Below are 14890 nucleotides of genomic sequence, written 5' to 3' on the forward strand. Positions count from 1 at the left end.
ATAGGAGTTCTTATTAAATCATTTCTTGTTCCATACTTCCAATTAAATCTAATTAGTAGAGTTTTTAAATTATTTAATGGAGATTAAATGTGTCCAATTTTAGTAAAATTAAAGGATCAAAACTACTCAAATTATATTAAGAGACTACTTCATACCTACCATCCCAAGGAATCATTTTTGTCATTTTCCTCTCTTTGTCAAAAGGACCAAAAAAATAAATTAAAAGCAGTAGTTTAGCTCAAAACCAAAATTAGAATTAGAGGTTGTTTGGATTGACTTATTTTAAATGCTTTTTCATTTTTGAGCTTTTATTTTTTATTTTTTGTGGTGTTTGAAAAAAATAAAAAATGTTTTAAGCATTTACTTTTAAGTTTAAAAAAAAAAAAAAAAAAGAGCCAAAAGTTAGAATATTTCCTGTGAGTCCATCCAAACACCCTTTTGAATAAGTCTCTGCCTGTAAAGTCTGTAACTACTACTATAAATTAAAGGCGCGATTGAATTAGAAAACCACAAACTATCAGATTTATCATCAATTCACATTTTAACAATTGGCAGACGAAGAACAGTGGCATTGTGTTTGATAGATTTTCAACAAAAATGGGCGTAGATGATGTACCACTGGACGACAAAGCAAAGAGAATGAGGGATCTGTTATCAAGTTTCTATTCTCCTGATCCTACTTCTCCTTCAAGAACTCCCAATAGTAATAATACTTCTTCAAGATTCGCTACATTGGATACCATCAATACCACTACATTTGATGCTGATCAATACATGAACCTTCTTGTATGCCTCTCTTCTCCTTTTGTTTTATCCCATAATATGACACTGTTTGATTGATAGTGAGTTTACATGGTAATTACGTATGCATTACAACAACAACATACCCAGTGTAAGACCATAAGTGGGGTCTGGGGAGGGTAGGATTTACTCAGACCTTACCTCTAGCTTTGCAGGGTAGAGAGGCTGTTTCCGAAATATTTGACGTATGCATTATATTGTAAAATATCTAAACACATCTCAAAAAGTGGAGGAGTGATATATAAATGGGAAAATTACAGCCCAATGCCTTTGGATGATCTAGTTTACAAAATATGACCGAATGTATAGGTTTTGTATATTTATACGTTTAATATACATGCATATACTATACATAGAGTATACATAATCAGTGTATAGTTTTTGTATATTTTCGGCCATATTGGTAAATAAGTTTAGCCGAACTGTACCTATTGGTAAGCTTCCCTATATATATATTGGAGTGGAGGGAGTATTATGAGAGATGGCCTATAGTGGCACTTTTCTCCATAGCATGTATTCGCCTTTTGAAATCACAGTGGTATAGTTCCATATATTACTGTGCTCCCATGTTATAATTCAATGTTGAGTTCTCTGGCCCATTTGGCCTATTATGGGAATTGAAGTCCTACCTTTAGTAGGATTTCAAATTGAAGTTGAAGTTTTGTTCAAATGTCAGATAGATTTCAAATCAAAACTTCAAATTTAAGCTCCAAATTGCATGGTCAAACGCCTACAAAGTCTTTCTTTTGATGTATTAGTTACAGTCTTCTTGAATGGAAGAGTGTCATATTAACTGGATTAGGACAAGTACTATGAGAGTTGGTTTACAATGACTAATTTTTGCTAGTATGTATCTCCATTTTAGTCATAGGAGGGTTAGAGTTCTCTGTACTACTTTGCAAGCATGTTATGATCTCATGTCTAGTCCATTTATTGCGATTCACAGTCGCTTGTATTTTAAAGTCTGCAAAATTGGAAGAGTGTCATCTAAATTGGAATGAAAAGAGTACTGTGAAAGACTGAAAGGTGGTTTATAGTGATCCCTTTCTCCATAGTGTGTATCCCTTTTTCATAATCTCTGAAGTATAGTTCCCTGTACTACATGAGACCATGTTATGATCCAATGTTTAATCCCTTTATTACGATTGACAAGATGTCTTTCAATGTACCTATCTGCATTTAGGTGTAACATTTATGTAGCCTTATCAAAAAAACAGAAAAAAAAAAAAAAAAAAAAAAAAAAAGAGAAAGAAAGAGACTTTAACATATATCTACCGGGAAACATACTTTTACTGATGAAACAAAAATATCTACCTGGAAACACAACTGTTGTAACTCTTTAAAGAAATTACATAGAGCCTTATGTGGAGAGCATGGTTATTTGCCTTTAACTTAATGTGCTCTTCTGAAAGACTTCTGGTGCGCACACTTCACGCTTATGTTGTATTTATCAGAGAGATTGTGATTAATCTTTTTCTTTGTCCTGGAGTAAGCTATTCTCTTAATGATGCTATTATCTTTGAAAAGATTGACTGGAGAGCGTGATTTTTCTGAATATATAGGTGCAGAAGTCCAATTTGGAAGGTCTGCTTCAGAGGCATGTTGATATGGCTGCTGAGATAAAGAATCTGGATACTGACTTGCAGATGTTGGTATATGAAAATTACAACAAGTTTGTAAGTGCCACAGATGCTATTAAAAGGTAAACCTTTTCTTTGAAAGCAGCTATAGAATATGAGCTATTTCTTCCTGTTAGTGTCAGACACTTGGGGTACAACTGAAGCTAAATCTTAGTGTGGCGAGCTTGTTATGACATTATTAGATGTCTCATGGATCCGGAATAATTCAGAAGAAATGAAATAACATTGCCAGTTTCTTGCACTTGTTATGCTTAGCCTCAGATCATATGTTGAAATCACGATTGCCAGAGTTTTATTTTGTCGTATTCTCCTTTGGCATGTTGATTCAGAACTCATTAATGATTTCCTTTTCAGGATGAAGAACAATATTGTCGGCATGGAAACAAACATGGAACAGCTTCTTGAAAAGGTTTATAGTTTCTTTCTTTCCTTTTTTAGTAGTCCATAGAGTCATTTGCTTTATTTGGTTTTAGTTTTGACCCAAGAAGTAGAAGATGTAAAGGAATTGTGCGAAGTGTTAAATTTCTTTCAATTACTTGCAGATAATGTCCGTCCAATCTAGAAGTGATGGGGTTAATACTTCTCTTTTTGAGAAGAGAGAGCACATTGAGAAATTGCATCGGACCCGCAATCTTCTACGGAAAGTTCAGGTACTAAAGTAAGGTATTAAGCTAGAAGATTTTAATTCTCTGTATCTCTAAGTCAATCTTTCTGGAACCCACATCCTAGAATAGCAACATCTTTCTAATTACAGCACAAACCACAAAAAAGGAACTTCCGGTGATATTGTAGGTTCGAGCCCTACTAAGCCTACTACCCCCTTCTCTTCACCTGATACAAGGCAGTCGAAGTACCCACCACCCTGCAGATCTCAATCTCTGGTGTTCATACAGCACTCTTCAGAACCAAATGAGTCTTGCTGTTTTTTTGAATATGGAAAAAGAAAGAAGCCATTTCCATTTCTAACCTCCTGATCTGCGAGCTGGTTGATTATGTAATGTTTATGACTGAAGGGCATTAGATGGTGACTGGCAGTGAATTGTATGTTAGAGTGTCCCACATTGGTTGAGAGAATGGGCTGATGTTATGCTGACAATCCTCAGTTCACCACTTCATGAGATAGCTTTTCCGTTGAGTTAGACCAAATGGATTTTTTGAACATGGTATCAAAGCCAGACCCACTCATGTTTTTGTGTTTCCAATGTTGGACCCTCACGTGCTTTCGTTAAATTTTTTCTTAAAATTATATAAGGGATCAGGGATAGGGAAGGGGGAAAGGGTAGTGAGAATCGAACCCTCCCTATCTTATGGGAGATCCTACTATTACCACTACACTATAAGTCTTGATCCCCATGTTATCCCCATTCTAGTTTGCCAGGCCTGGGCATGTCATCTACAGGGAGGAAAGGGGCATGCTTCCACATTAGTTGAGCAAACGAGTTGTTGTCTTCTTATATAGTTTTGGACAATTATTACCTTGTGAGCTAGCTATTGGGGTTGAGTTATTTTCAAGGTCCATTTTCTTAACAATGTAAATGGTTTAATATATTAATTGAAGCATAAAGGAATAACCAATTTCGTATCTGATGATAAAGCGGAACAAAATAATCAACTTTTTCATATTTACTGGCCTGATCTTTGGAGCTGGTTAATTTGTTCATTGTATGTGATGACATGATTGTACGAGGGGCATGTGGAAGTGATTGTCAATGGAATGATTGATGAAGTTTTAAACTGTACCTGATGTTAATCGAACAACACACTACTCCCTCTATCCTATTTTATGTGACCCTATTTGGCAGGAGTTTAAAATTTAAATTCACTTATTTTTTATATTAGTATTAGTATAATGGAAGAAACAATAAAGTAACATGGTTGAATAGTTTCTTTGGGAGAAAATATCATATCAAAGTTACCATCAATAGTTTAATTTACTTGAATTCTTAAAAGTTGTGTAGAAATGGTATCATGCTGAACATAGGCGCCCCAAAATTGCAAAAATATCATATAAATAGGGATGGAGAAAGTGCATTATTATTTGGCAGCGGTATAGACTTTTGATTCAGTCTCATCACATCACTTTCTTTCCTGAGGTAGGTAGAATTCAGTTTTATGTTTATGCTGCTATGTGTAGTGTAAGTATAGTTCCTGTCCATGGTTGAGTGACACAGATTTCCTCTTCTTTGGAAACGAGCAGTTCATATACGATCTACCTGCTAGGTTAGCAAAGTGCATCAAGTCAGAAGCCTATGCTGATGCAGTAAAATACTATATAGGAGCCATGCCCATTTTCAAGGTTTGTAGGGATCCTTGGGTCCACACATTTTCCCTTTTCGTGATAAAATTGCATTTATAAGTTTTGCTGACAGTAACTTTTTGTCCTAGATATATGGGGACTCTTCATTCCAGGACTGCAAACGAGCCTCAGAGGAAGCAGTTGCTACCATTATCAAAGCCTTGCAGGTCTGTAAGTGCTCTGATTACTTGGTTGGGGGTAGCCACTTTATTTGGTGGGGGTAGTTATACTTTTTGTATAATTCCTGCGAACCACATAGATCCCTGTGACTACTTTTAAAGGAGCAGTGGAAAAACATAAAGTAGGGAGTGCAATTTTCTGGACATATACCTTGCTATTTGGTTTTGCTGTCAAGAATTTAATGAACTGGACATCACGATGCATATTACTTTTCGTTTGCTTTTCAGGGGAAGGTATTCTCAGATTCAGAATCCATACAAGCCAGGGCAGAGGCTGTTATGCTCCTTAAGCAATTAGATTTTCCGGTCAGTATCACGACTACCCCTTTCTCCCCGGTTTTATTCTAAGTTGCGCAGACTCTTCACTTTCAATGCTGCACCCTGGTCGGATTCTCCAAAAATACATTACTTTTGGAGAATCCGACATGCACCCGTTGACATTTTTTAAGAGTCCGAGCAGCATAGGCTTTATCTTCTTCTTGTCTTCTGGTGCATGGTTCACTTTGGTCTGGAACTGATTTGAGATGAATTCTTTGATTTTTCATAAGAATCTCCAGCTCCTTATATTGAAGTAAATATGTAATTAAAGAGTTCCCTCATTCCCATTTTGTTAGAGTCACTTTATCTTTTCTGTAAATTTAATTACTTTGATCATGATAATAAAGTGTCACAGTAATAATATGGATAACAAAAATAATATTTTTGACAAAGTTTGAGAAAAGAGAACTTTTTTAATAATTTACCCTTTTACATCTGCTGAATGCATAACGAAGTAGGTAAGAGTGTGCTCTCTCTTAAGAGTGTTAAGAGTCCTACATTGGTGTGGGATGGGGTTATTTGCCTCTTTATATGGTCTTGGACATACTGAGCTAGATTTTGGGGTTGAGCTAGGCTCATGGTCAATATTCTTAATATCGTGTTAGAGCAGACAAAGGTCTTGGGTTCAAGTCTTCATCGCCGCCCATTATCAAAAAGAATTTCTTCATGCTTGGCCCATGAAAAAGAATCTGATTAGCACGTAACAGCACGTGTTGAAGATATAATTAAGTAGACGTAAGTGTACTCTCTCGAACAACTTAAGCTTTTAGATAAGATGATCACACTCCTTAATAACAGGAAAAACAATTAGCCTTATTTATTGGTGGCATTCATTAATTAGAGATGTCAACCTAAATTTGTTGTTTAACAACTCTTCAACACCTCAAAAGGGTGACATGATGCACTTAGCTCCTGCATTGCACAGGGTCTTAGGAAGGGCCATATCCTTACCTATCATTTCTGTAAGAGGTTGTTTCCATGTCTTGAACCTGTCACCTCTTGCTCACATGGCAACAACGTTTACCGTTGCGCCAAGGCTTCCCTTCACTTTTCGCCACCTCAAAATTAGAATATTCTTTCTTTGTGTAATATACACAGATCACTGCATTTTTTTTTTTTGGAAAAGGGCCAAAAATTACCCCTAACCTATTGGATTTGACTCAAAAATACCCTCCTTCCACCTATTGGTCCAAAAATGCCCCTCCGTCTACCTGTTTGGACCAAAAATACCCTCAACGTTATCTTTTGGCATAAAAATGCCCCTAAAACTAACGGTTGACTAGATGGGGCTTTATAAAAAGCCACATGGCAGTGTATGATTGGTCCAGATATTATTCAATATATTGATACAACCCAATTCAAATTTCTAATTATTACCCCCCCCCCCCCCCTCCAAAAGCCCACTCGACTCCTTTCTTCTTCCTCATATATTCACGAGGAATGTGATGACTAATATACGTCGCTCATATTTTGTGATCTACAGATATAACAGACGATCATCACATTAGTTTGATAAAATTATATTATTACTGCTACTCTTATGTCTAAGAAGCAACAATATTTAGTAAAGCTATAGGAAATTAGTCACAAAAATATAACGAAGAAGAGACTTATCTGGGAGCTAGGGGGCTTAAGTTATTTTATTCACTTCCTACAACAAATTACTCTCGCCTTGGTCGAAATGAATTTCCTATATAGGGTTAAGGCACAATGCAGATGAAACATGTCGGGGTGGTGGTTAATAATTAGGAATTCGGGTTTAATTATATGGGTGGGTTGGATTAATACATATGAGTTGAGTAAGTTAATTCACATTGAATTAGTATCTGGACCAATCATACACTGCCACGTGGCTTTTTATAAAGCCCCATCTAGTCAACTAGTCAACCGTTAGTTTTAGGGGCATTTTTAAGCCAAAAGATAACGTTGAGGGCATTTTCGGTCCAAATAGGTAGACGGAGGGGCATTTTTGGACCAATAGGTGGAAGAAGGGTATTTTTGAGCCAAATCTAATAGGTTAGGGGCATTTTTGGTCCTTTTCCATATTTTTTTTTCGTTGTCTTTCTTTTCCAGTAGAGGTTGGAGAATGGGAAGAATGGCTCAAATAATAGTAAAGGGAACACCAGAACTACTCAATTTATTGTGAGGCCAGTTACTATAGTTGGAGACTCGGGATAGGGATATATACAACTGTTTTTTATGCTGGTTGCTTAACATGGAACATGTTTCAGGCTCGCGGCAAAAATAATTTCTCTCAGTGGTAAAATAGAGAAATAAAAAGAGGAGTCTACTCGCCTTGGTTGGTTTTCAGTCTGGTGGACACAACTTGAGAATAACTATTCAAGTTCGTCTGTTGGACATAAAATTAAGTGCATCCCTCTTGATAAAACCGTGATATCTTATATTCTTCAGACTTTTAGTCCAATTTAAGGGCTGGAAGTTGTATTGTCTTGTTGTGACTTTGCCTTTGGAATTATATGTCTATGTTGCAGGTTAATAATTTGAAGGTGCAACTCTTTGAGAAGTTAGAACAGTTCCTTGTGGATCTCAATCTAGAATCTAAGGAAATAAGATATGCTTCATCAGACCTTGGTGGGATTCCTGTATCGACGTCTTCTAGTGCTCCTGAGGTATGTCAAAGCAATATAATTAATATGCTTGGGAATTCTATACTTGCAACATTATGCACAATGTGGCTAATATTCTTCATTTTCTTCCTTTTGTTTTCTTAGAGAACCACGCCCTCCTCATGGTGGTGGTAGCGTGCTGGGGATTATCTTTTCAATCTAAACCAATTAAATGGAAAAAGAGAAGGAATGCAAGATAAAGACTGTGTCTTAGTACTTAGAAAAGAATTTATAACATGAATTTATAACATCTATAAACATTTAATAAACTTCATCCAACATGATCTTCACATTTGTATGAAAGAGAATACCGTCATCGAGAAAGGTGGCATCCATTCATGCCGGTATCACATATCTCGGCTAAACAAAAAAAGAAATAATGATTTTTGTCAGTGTGTGGCAATACCAAAAGAATACAGATATGGTAGCTTAAAAATGCTTCCGACAGAAACCTTTGGAGTATCACTTATTTTTCTCCTTTCTAGTTATCGTACTGTACTTGACAAATTGTCCTGTTCACAACTTTAGGCTTCTATTCGTGAATTTGCTGAGGCTGTCCGCGCTTATCGAGTTATTTTCCCTGATTCCGAACAACAGCTCTTTAGACTTGCAAAAGACTTAGCTACAAAGTATGGATGCACTTCTTTTTTCGTGTCTCCTCCCTTCACGGCTGAAGTTGATCTTGCTTTCTGGATATCGTTTGTGCATTAGTTTTCGACATCTGATCAGTATAACATAGCACCTCTTTCGAAAACTTTAGGCACTTTGAAGCCACAAAACAGCAGATTAAGAAGCAGCTCTCTTCAGCATACCTTGTTGCCATGTTGCGTAAGTTCCTCTCACTGTTACTTCATCATCACATGTAGTGTTGATCTTTACGTTGTTTTCAATGTTAGGTCCTTCTCGTTCACCTTTCTCTAGGGATTCAGAACCATAGTTATCTCTTACCATTTGCCGTCTGCTATGTATGTTTAGCACTTGAGAAAAACACACATGGTTCAACCCGCTCTATGCTTAATTTCGTAAATTTCTCTTAACTACCGTATTTCAATTCTTCTACCGTCGTAATTGTTGTTTGTGTTCTTAGTTTGATTGTTATTGATTGATATGTGTGTGTGTGTCTTTATCTATTAGTTTTTCTTTGTTCTGGACCTTTATTCACCAATCGTGCTTTATTTAAGCTTTGCACTCAAACCCTACTACACCTCGCTTTTCTACCTTTTCGCCTTTGCTAACTCAGGCTCTCCGTAGACGCCAGTTTTGCATTTAATGGCTGCTACTTTTGGTCTGATTTTATTTTTTCTTTTACTCACATTTTTCCTCAGGAGTAATTTGGACTGATGTGCTTCTGATGGATGAAGTGCTGCCAGAGGCCGGAATATGTGATTTTACGTTTGAGGTTGCTTATAATAGACAATTACCACTTTATGGATTCATGTTGTTCGAATTGTGGTTGTTGTTACAGTGATGGGTTTGGAAAGTCTGATAAATCCTGTGCGGTTTCAGGCTGCTCACGATGCTATCAAACAATATGTTGCTGGAAGATTCAGTCATCTTCTGCTAGATATTTCAGGTATGTCTTGTTAAACTGGTACTGCCGGATAACAATCTAAACTTGACTCAACGGAATATCTAAGAAAGATGTGAAAAACACAAAACTACTAATTTGCAAAAAGTAAATACAGAACCTCCTTGTTATTTCTTCTTGGATAGCTACTCTGTCCTATATAGGATCTTGTGAATCGTGACGTGACTTAGCAAAGGTTATTAAGAAGATAATTCAAAATAATTCAGATTATCATTTGTCTTTCAGAGGATAAAATCTGGCAATGTTCTTAAGAAGTCTGAGGTCTTATCCTATGTGTTGTATCATCTGGCATTCAGAACTTAATGCACAATGTGTAACTACTCGTTTATGATATTATTTGTGATAATCCAAAATCTTAATTACCGTTAGAGGATAAATTATTTCCTTCATAGAAAAGACCGCTCTCAACTATTCTGAGTTTGACTGTTGCTTTATTTTCTTTTAAATTGGCAGGTACTCTTGTAAAAGTCCATGATAGTCAAAAGGGTGTAATTGAAGAAGAGTATCCTTTGCAGGCTGCCCTAGAGACCAGCAAAAAGGCATTAGTTCAAGGCAGCATGGACACCTTGCTGGTAAAAGTAGTTCTGTGGCTTTATATGAATAAGAAATTCTCGTGAATCCTTGTATCAAATAATTCATGTGTTGGCTCAAAGGTTATCAAAGCCGTCCGTTTAGTTTTCACCGGGAATGGTTCTTAAAGTAGTTGGTAACTGTTGATCGTTTCCATACCCTAGCCTCCATATTGTTTTTCTTTCACTATTTGATTCTACCCAGGGAACGATTAAGAATTGTAGAAAATATGTTAAAAGATTTAAAAGGATTTCTGTGAACATATGAATGGAGATAAAGAGTTTTCTAACCCCTTGGGAAACAAACTATTTTGTTTTACAAGGGATAGGTAAGAACCATGCATCAGTAACATCAAGTGAGTTCTCTTTCATGCGGACTGTTCTATGACATGCATCTAGAGCTTCTGAAGTAGTGGACTACTGTGAACCAGGGTCTTTACTGATGAAATTATGTTACCATATGAAATGAGCGTGCATTAACATTTTTCTGCTGCTATAACAATTACTGACCTACTTTGGTCTCTGCTGTTATAACTGGCCACTTCGGTTTGATCTCAAGTAACTGACAGACAGTTTTATTATGCCAAAAGTATCAGGAAGGTGACTCAACTGAACAAAAGACTTGTTGCAAAAATCACTGAGCTTACCTCCCAAAAAATATAAAATGAAAAGGCTATAAATCAGAAAGTAGCAACGGGTAAAACTAGCATCATAGCATCATGATTTCAGCATATTCTCTAGTTTTCCAGTCAATTGTGTTCTTTGTTGTACGTGTACTTTGATTTTTCATATAACAGGATACCCGTCGACTTCTTGATGAAAACTTGGAAGTGCTATTAAGGTTGACAGACTTGATCATTGAGTGGGTGCAAGAAGGATTTCAGGACTTATTCAGGAAGCTAAATGATCAATTTCTCGTGCTTTCGGGCAAGAAATATTCAGCTAATCAGGATCTAACCTTTGGGGAGGGAATGCAGGGTGATAAAGTACTTCCTGATCTTGTTCTTTTGCTGGCTCAGCTCTCCGTTTTCATTGAGCAAAATGCCATTACCAGAATTACCGAGGCAAGGGTTCTCTGATTGTTACTTCAGTATAGCTACCTGTCTGGCCCATCTAAATGGACTTTTGATTTTTTCAAAATTTCAGGAAATATCTTCTTTTTCTCGTGGTGGGACTCGGGGCTTTGAAAATAGCCCAGCTTTTATTCCTGCAGAAATTTGTCGTATTTTTCGATCAGCTGGTGAAGAACTCTTGCAGCATGTATGTCTCTTGATTCTTGACATTCTCTTCTACAAACATCTTGTTGTTTGTTTTACTGGTTGGCTTTTGGTAGAAGTGTATGGATTAGCTTATTTGCTCTATGGAGGAAGCTTACCATGTCTAATATTCGTTGTTTTCATGCTTGTATTTAGTTAGTAGCTTTGATACCCATTTAGACCTTCAATGATAAACTTGTGCCATTGCAAATGTATACTGCCATCTTTTATTGTGACAGAGAGGTATTGCAGTATGCAAAAACAACATTTCTTTTGTTTTTCTGTTCAGTTGCAAAACCATTATTCTTGTTGCATTTGATGAGTTGCAAAAAAGTTGTCTTTTCCTGTATCTCATATACAACATTTTTCAGGCATGAATTTTGCGTTTAGCACACAAATGTTTTCAGTCATTTTCATTTATTATTCATGTTTCCCTAGTCAAGTGGATAACTTAAGTTACGACTTTGATATTCTGTTTTCAACTCAACTTGTATACATCATGTCCATGTATCATGATTAATCAAATGGATAATATATGTAACTAGAAGCAAATTTGTGCATGCTAATTATATTATAATAGTTTCATAGAGGGAGAGCAAAATTTAAATAATCCAGTATAAAGCGGTAAGATATGCTTTTTGATCAAATGGATTAACTCAGATATAAGATGGATTTAGTACACATATATTAACCTATAAATTCGAGAACTATAAAAGTTTTACAACAACAACAACATAGCCAGTGTAATCCCACAAGTGGGGTCTGGCTAGGTTTTAACATTAAAAAAAAAAAAAAAAAAAAAGAAGAAACTATTTGCTCTCCTTCTCTAACTCCAACTACACATAGATCTGCATGATGGGCTGTCTTTTAAAATACAATAATTATCCTTCATGACCAGCAAGTACTTATCCGTCCATCAATACAGCTCTATATGTTTGCTCATTTCTTGAAAAAATGTACACCTTCGTGAACTGCTAAATGCCATTGTTCATTTATTCAGGTAGGTTGTTAAGAACCCATTTGTCGTCTTTATATGGTTAGAGCATACTTTTTTTTATGCTTGGGTACATGGAATTTATGATGATTTTCTGGCTGGCTTGCATTTACACTCGCTGTAGGTTTGTTGACTTTCTTGAATTCCATATTATCTTTTTGCCGTGCATGATGAACTCTCTTGTGAAATACGCTATCCATGCTAAAAAATTGAAGCTTATGATACTTTTTGTTATTACCTTCCTTGGTAAATAGTTAATAGTTAGAGTTTAACGAAATACTGAGTTTTAATTCTATTTCAATCTCCTGTTTCAGTATATAAGCTTGAAAACTCAGAAAATCTTGATTGTGCTGAAGAAGAGATTTACAACCCCCAATTGGGTTAAGGTAAGCAAACATGGTCAGCTAACACTAATCACTTGTAAGCATCAAGATTATGGCTTGTGCTAATTTTGCCTACCTTCCCATTTCTGTTCCATCTTTGTATAGCATAAAGAGCCCAGAGAAGTTCATATGTTCGTTGATCTGCTTCTCCAAGAGGTAACTTCTGCAGTTGTCGTCTTCTCTTCCTGTTCCAGGATGAGGTTTTTGTAAATAGGAAATTGAAGCACTGAGAGGGATAAAATTGCACCTTTTGACTTCATATGATATAACTATAGTTTCTTCTCCAATAATAGTTAATATGACTAGTTCAGTAGAAAATTAAACTTTTTCTGTTTGATCTCATTTTCAGCTGGATACAATCCTTAATGAAGTAAAGCAAATATTGCCTGAAGGGCTCCACCCTAAGCATCGGCGCACAGACAGCAATGGGAGTACCAATTCTTCTCGTAGTAATCCATTGAGAGATGATAGACTGGTACGATCAAATACCCAAAAGGCTAGGAGTCAGCTTCTTGAGTCCCATTTAGCAAAATTGTTTAAGCAGAAGATGGAAATTTTTACTAAAGTTGAACACACACAGGTTTGGTTCTAGTGCTTGTAACTTAACAACCTGCACTAATTTTGGAGAGCAGTGGACTAAGAATTATTTAATGTGCAGGAATCAGTTATAACTACGATTATAAAACTTTTCTTGAAGAGTTTACAAGAATTTGTCCGACTTCAGACTTTTAACCGGAGTGGATTTCAACAAATTCAGTTGGACATTCATTTTCTTAAGACCTCTCTTAAGGATACTGCTGAAGATGAAGCTGCTGTTGATTTTTTGCTGGATGAGGTAAAGACAGAATCTCAGCTATTGTATTTAACAGCGACTCTGTTAATGAGCTTTTACCTATATTTTCCACTTCAATGACCACCTTCGAGCAGTCCTAAAAGGTTCCTTTATCATCTGTGTTTCGTTGTTGTCGATCAGGTGTTCCCTCCCTAGACTCTTCCGCACCTCTTTCCCCCTCTCCCTAATAGATTTGACTTTGTAGAAGAAATCATCCAGTTGGTTATCACTGCATATACTGAAAGTTGAATGCTTCAACCGTTTTTATCAAGCAAAATGTGACGGTGTTTCTTGCTGAACAGGTGATTGTTGCTGCTGCTGAACGTTGTCTTGATCCCATTCCTCTGGAACCGGCCATCTTGGACAGGCTTACCCAAGCAAAGTTGGCAAAGAATTCGGAATAGAGCTCTACTTCATAATTATCTGGGAGACTGGGAGCTCAAATGCATCTTCCTGCTGCGACCCCTGAGCTTGCAATAATCAGAAAGCATAACACTCGATGCATCTTTTTTTTGATAGGTAAAGCATAACGCTCAATACTAGGTATATATTAGAATAAAAACCTTGCTTTAAAGCCTTTCTAGGCAGGGACGAACTCAAAGATTTAGAGTCAACGAGTTCAAAATGGGTGTGATCTCTTAGATATTCACATTTCTTATTCATTTTTACATATGTCTAAGTGATTCGAGCTGAAAATAGTGGATTCACTCGAACCCTGCTAAATCCGGTCTAAATAAGCATGCAACATGCACATACATCTCTTTGATAGAATAGAAGCATTGCCAGTTTGCCAATCAGTTCTCCTGGTTTTGAAACCAATCACATTGCAGCTTAGTTCATGCATCGCTGGATTGTTGAGGAGCCAGCCATTAACGTGGTTGCAGGATTTTCCAAATGAAAGAAGGGGTAGAGTGGATATTGTAATTTGTATTCATTTTATTTACCTCAAATCAATGGCTCATTTTTTTATTTTTTTATTGCCTAAGTCCCAAATCAACTGCTAAATTGACTTTCATTCATTCATTGTCAACTTTACCAATTTTGATCATCAAACTACTGTTAATATATTTTATCTTTTTTGCAACTATAATTTAAATCCTAATTTATACTCACAGTCTCAAAATGAATGAAGGGGTTCGGAGTGTACGAATGAAGAACTTTCTAGTTTTATCTCAATTGTTGCTCAATCCTCTTTAAAACAAAATTTTATGTAATTAGAAACTAGACAAATAATTAGAAATACATGAAAATTTTGTTTGACTCTTCGAATAAAATAATGTCATACGAGAACAAAGATGTGGAGCAGTACTTTTGTTATAGTTTAAGGGTGATTTGCACAAATAGAATACTTTTGTGCTAGTACTTAGATTTTGTTCCTGGTTTTGATATTTATGCAGAAATAACCCT

General features: G+C 36.2%; 1 protein-coding gene across 1 annotated transcript; it reads left to right on the forward strand.

Moving 5' to 3' along the window:
* The first annotated feature begins 449 nt into the window (after positions 1 to 449).
* LOC132063336 (vacuolar protein sorting-associated protein 51 homolog) lies at positions 450 to 14536 on the forward strand. Its single transcript, XM_059455834.1, has 20 exons — positions 450 to 786; positions 2364 to 2503; positions 2796 to 2850; positions 2984 to 3091; positions 4639 to 4737; positions 4827 to 4904; positions 5145 to 5222; positions 7727 to 7864; positions 8390 to 8490; positions 8622 to 8689; positions 9187 to 9260; positions 9368 to 9434; positions 9903 to 10021; positions 10816 to 11082; positions 11165 to 11278; positions 12583 to 12654; positions 12757 to 12807; positions 13001 to 13231; positions 13310 to 13486; positions 13786 to 14536. The coding sequence occupies exons 1-20, from the start codon at positions 598 to 600 to the stop codon at positions 13885 to 13887; spliced, it is 2328 nt and encodes a 775-aa protein (XP_059311817.1). The 5' UTR covers positions 450 to 597; the 3' UTR covers positions 13888 to 14536.
* Positions 14537 to 14890: the final 354 nt, after the last annotated feature.

The sequence above is a fragment of the Lycium ferocissimum genome, chromosome 7, assembly GCF_029784015.1.
Source record: "Lycium ferocissimum isolate CSIRO_LF1 chromosome 7, AGI_CSIRO_Lferr_CH_V1, whole genome shotgun sequence".
Classification (NCBI taxonomy): Eukaryota; Viridiplantae; Streptophyta; class Magnoliopsida; order Solanales; family Solanaceae; genus Lycium; species Lycium ferocissimum.